The 3,734-nt window shown below is 40.1% G+C and overlaps 1 protein-coding gene across 1 annotated transcript; it reads left to right on the top strand.

The window, feature by feature from the left end:
* Nucleotides 1-1,266, top strand: LOC139712839 (uncharacterized). Its single transcript, XM_071624628.1, has 2 exons — nucleotides 1-94; nucleotides 785-1,266. The coding sequence occupies exons 1-2, from the start codon at nucleotides 17-19 to the stop codon at nucleotides 1,082-1,084; spliced, it is 378 nt and encodes a 125-aa protein (XP_071480729.1). The 5' UTR covers nucleotides 1-16; the 3' UTR covers nucleotides 1,085-1,266.
* The last annotated feature ends 2,468 nt before the right edge of the window (nucleotides 1,267-3,734 follow it).

Here is a 3,734-nt window from a genome sequence, read left to right as displayed (position 1 = left end):
TCGGAACCCTCTCTTCATGAGGAAATTTTGCGCGCCAAGCTGCGGCCTGTGTGATGACAATCGCCCCATCAATAACCACACTGTCGTCATTTCTGTAAGTTTCAATTTGCTCCATTATTAAAGCATTGCTTGTTGCTTATTTTGTGTTCCGTTGTTTTCATGAAATTCTAGTTCAAAGTAAATATATCACACTCAGTTTGGAGTCTGTAGTTCCTTCGTTTTCCCTCATAATAAAAGGACACTCATTTTCACCTAGTTTATATAGTCCCGTCGTCATTGTAGAGACATCAGCGTTTGACAAAAGAAAAGCAAACAAACGTGCCCCTGGTGCGTATTACAACCGCCACTTCCATGTTTCGTTTTGTTTTTGTTTTTGTTTTTGTCTTCATGTCCTTGACATGGCAAGGGAGAGCTGCATACTTCACACCAAGAAACGTTCGATTTCTTGGGATATATAACTATATAAGCTATGATCCACGGTCAAAATCTCCGACATGTGGCAAGTGGTGTCAAATTTGTAGACGAGTGGGTGTGGGGCGTTTTGATCGTTCAAACGAAAAAGATTTCAACTATAGGGAATCCACTTTGACCAAAATGAAAGAATCGGTAGCAGTAAGGCAAGTTGGGATAATGGCGTAAAGATAATGTTCTACTCTTAAAAGCTGCGCCTTTAGCATGCATACTTGAGATTGGATTTAAGTGTACCATGAACTCTCACGGTCAACACTGTGAGGACATTTCACTCTCCTTACCATCAGCTACTGTATATCATTGATCACTGTAGGCACAGCAACGGCAGCAGCAGGGCGAAGGAGGGCAGCAGGTGGTGACGGGAGGGGCGACGGGCGACGGAGCAAATGGTAATGGGGTGGAGGACCTACTGACGATCCCGGAGGGGGAGCTAACGCCGAAGCAGCTGAAGGCGCTGAAGAAGGCCCAGAAACAGCGGCGCCTGGAAGAGAAGCGGAGAAAGAAGCAGATGCAGGCCGCAAAGAAAGCCGCCAAGCAGGCGGCCAAAAACAGGAACAACCTGCCACGGCGAGAACCCATTCGGGAGGATCTGGACGAAACCGCGCTAGTATGAACGATGGACACTGGTTAACTCCTGATTGCTTAAAACCCCTGAAATATTCTCTTCTACTAGAATAATGATATACGTATGGCTGATCTTCCTGCTTGTCATGCAAGTATAAAACTTCTTGCGCGGCGTGACAGGACTAAGTTATGTATATTGTACAAAGCCGCACGATAATTTTTACTTAAACAATTGTGTTGAATTGTCAGATGTTGAGGGATTTTGACTATCATAAAGAGGACAGGCGGCTGTGAAAACCTCGCAGACGTGTATATAAGAACCTGTCCCAAGTTCTTTGGATTGCTCGCAAGGAAAGTCATCAGGAGTGACTTAGATTTGAGGAAATTGAAGGGTGTCACAGTCAGCCTTCTTTTTGTTTTTTGTTTCGATATATTTTTTTGGTTGCTTTGTTTTCTTTGCTTTCGTTATGACTAGCAACACGGTGCTTTTCAGTGCCAGTGATTGTGCACAGCAATACCGATGACGAAGTGAAAGCTGAGAGAATACTGACACCTTCTCATATACACATCTGTGCAATTTAATTTCGCACTCGACAAACGAAAGACCGATAAAGACTTTGAAACGTATTTGGTTTACAGAACGGTATTTTCATATCATTGAGATTTAGTAGGCATTATAAAATGTCGTACTTTAAGTAAACTATGTACACATAGCTACATGTATAGTGTACGCTATAATGATATGAAGCTCGAAACGGATTATCGATTGTCAAGATTCTACGATATTCGTTGCGTTTTTATTGTGGTTTGATTTATTTTTTTCTATAGCGAAAGCATCATCATAGAGCTTGATATCCTTGTTATCATCAGCCGATACTACATGTACAATAAATATTGGTGCATACACTCATACGGGTTGCAATGGTCTAATATTGCTGGTTGGTATTCTAGCTATTGCTGATTTTTATGCGCGCTAACTCTTTTTGTTGCTTCGTTTTGTTGTGTTATGCTGGTTCGTGAAATTGAGTACAAAGTTCACTGCCTTTTTTTTAAATTCCCTGAAACAGCACAAATGAATGAAAGAAAGAATTTGAGGGAGGAGAGAGAAAATGTATGCCTTCAAGCCTTTTGTAAAGTTAGAAGTAGAAACAAGCCGCAATTCTTTCAGAGTCATCCTTCAGAGAAACACGAAATAAGTGTTGCAGTATTTGCATGTTGCATGAACAATCCTCACCAAGTATATGCAGGGGGGGGGGGGGGGATTGGAAGAATGTGTCGTTCTATTTCTCGTGTATCCACCATACAAACACCATTTTATGCTGTATCCTGTTTCCCTTCTTTTGTTTTTTTATATATATTTTTTTGGTATACATTGTTAGGATGTAGCAGTAAGATCCAGTTTTTACCTTATTTATCCTAGCTTTCCTGTGAACTTGACACATTTTGGATAACGTTGCATCGCAGTGTCATTACTTGTACTTTCTTCTTTTAATACTGGGCACTCTAAAATGGCATTGATATTCTGAAGCCTTAGTTAGTTTTGGGGTTTTTTGGTTGTTGCTGTTGCTGGGTTATTTTCATTATTTTTCTTTACTTTCAGAAGATTATTCAAGCTTCCCCTTTCTTCGTATTCGTAAGTAGCGCACCAGTTCTTTCAACGTGTAAGGTCACAACGAAAGCACACGTAATAAAAATGTTTGCTTGGATAGAGAGCGAGAGAAAAATGAAGGTTTCTTATTTGAGTTGATAATGCTAAGAACCGAGTATCAGAACAAAGATTTAAAAATTAATCAAACAGAATGAACACATAAAGCTATTTAATGTATTCAATCAATTTCAGCGTTGCCGTTAATTGATGCTGCATATTTGCTAGCGATATATCGTCTGTCAAGATGCGTAGCTGGTTCAGAGGGTGCTGTAGTAGCCGTAAAGTGTAGGTGTTGGATAGTTTAGGTCATTACTGAGTAGGAGCAATGGCAAAGCGAGCAGTAAGTTCTATACACCATGATACGGCCACGAATTTCTCGCTCCAAGTTCACCAAGAATTGATCATCATTTTTCAGTGTTGAAGGGAACGGGTGAGTTGTATTCCCGTGAGAAGGGAAATACGTGTGCCGTTATAAACGTTATGTCAAATCAAGGCAGTTGTGAATAGGTATCACGAACCTCGTATTTTAAGTGGGCCTGATGTACGTAGTAACTATTGCCACAGAACTAATGTCATGTTGCTCAGCAAGGTCTTTTTTTTGTGTTTCCCAGATGTTCGTATTCCCTGAAAGAGAAACTCTTCAAGCTATATTTGAGAAGCTATAATTCATCAAATCAAGAATAAGAGATATCCTTTACATTGGTTCTTTTTTTAACCAAGTTGTGCGTCAATTAAGTACTGTATTATAAGCCTTTGGGGAAAATGCAAAACGATCACTAGTAGCATGAGTAGAATGTGCTTTCTTGATATGCAAAGCTTCTTAACAATTTGATAAACCCTTTATAGCGGTTGGTACACGCTGTAAAGCTTTATATTTCTTTGTCCAGCGTTTAACATAGAGTGTGAATGAGGGCACTTCATAGGTCTTTAACTGATAAACCCTTACCTCTCTTTCTCAAAAGTAACTTTCCTATAAGACAGGTTTCGAGTCTCGTATTGCAATGGATTACGTGAACATGAAATGCGGGCAAAGGATCTTGATATTTGGCGA

This window comes from Diadema antillarum, unplaced genomic scaffold (assembly GCF_040938485.1).
Source record: "Diadema antillarum isolate AM-2024a unplaced genomic scaffold, OU_Dant_1.0 seq00001865_RagTag, whole genome shotgun sequence".
NCBI lineage: Eukaryota > Metazoa > Echinodermata > Echinoidea > Diadematoida > Diadematidae > Diadema > Diadema antillarum.
The sequence above is the reverse complement of the archived record's forward strand: the minus strand, read 5'-3'. Positions and strand labels throughout refer to the sequence as shown.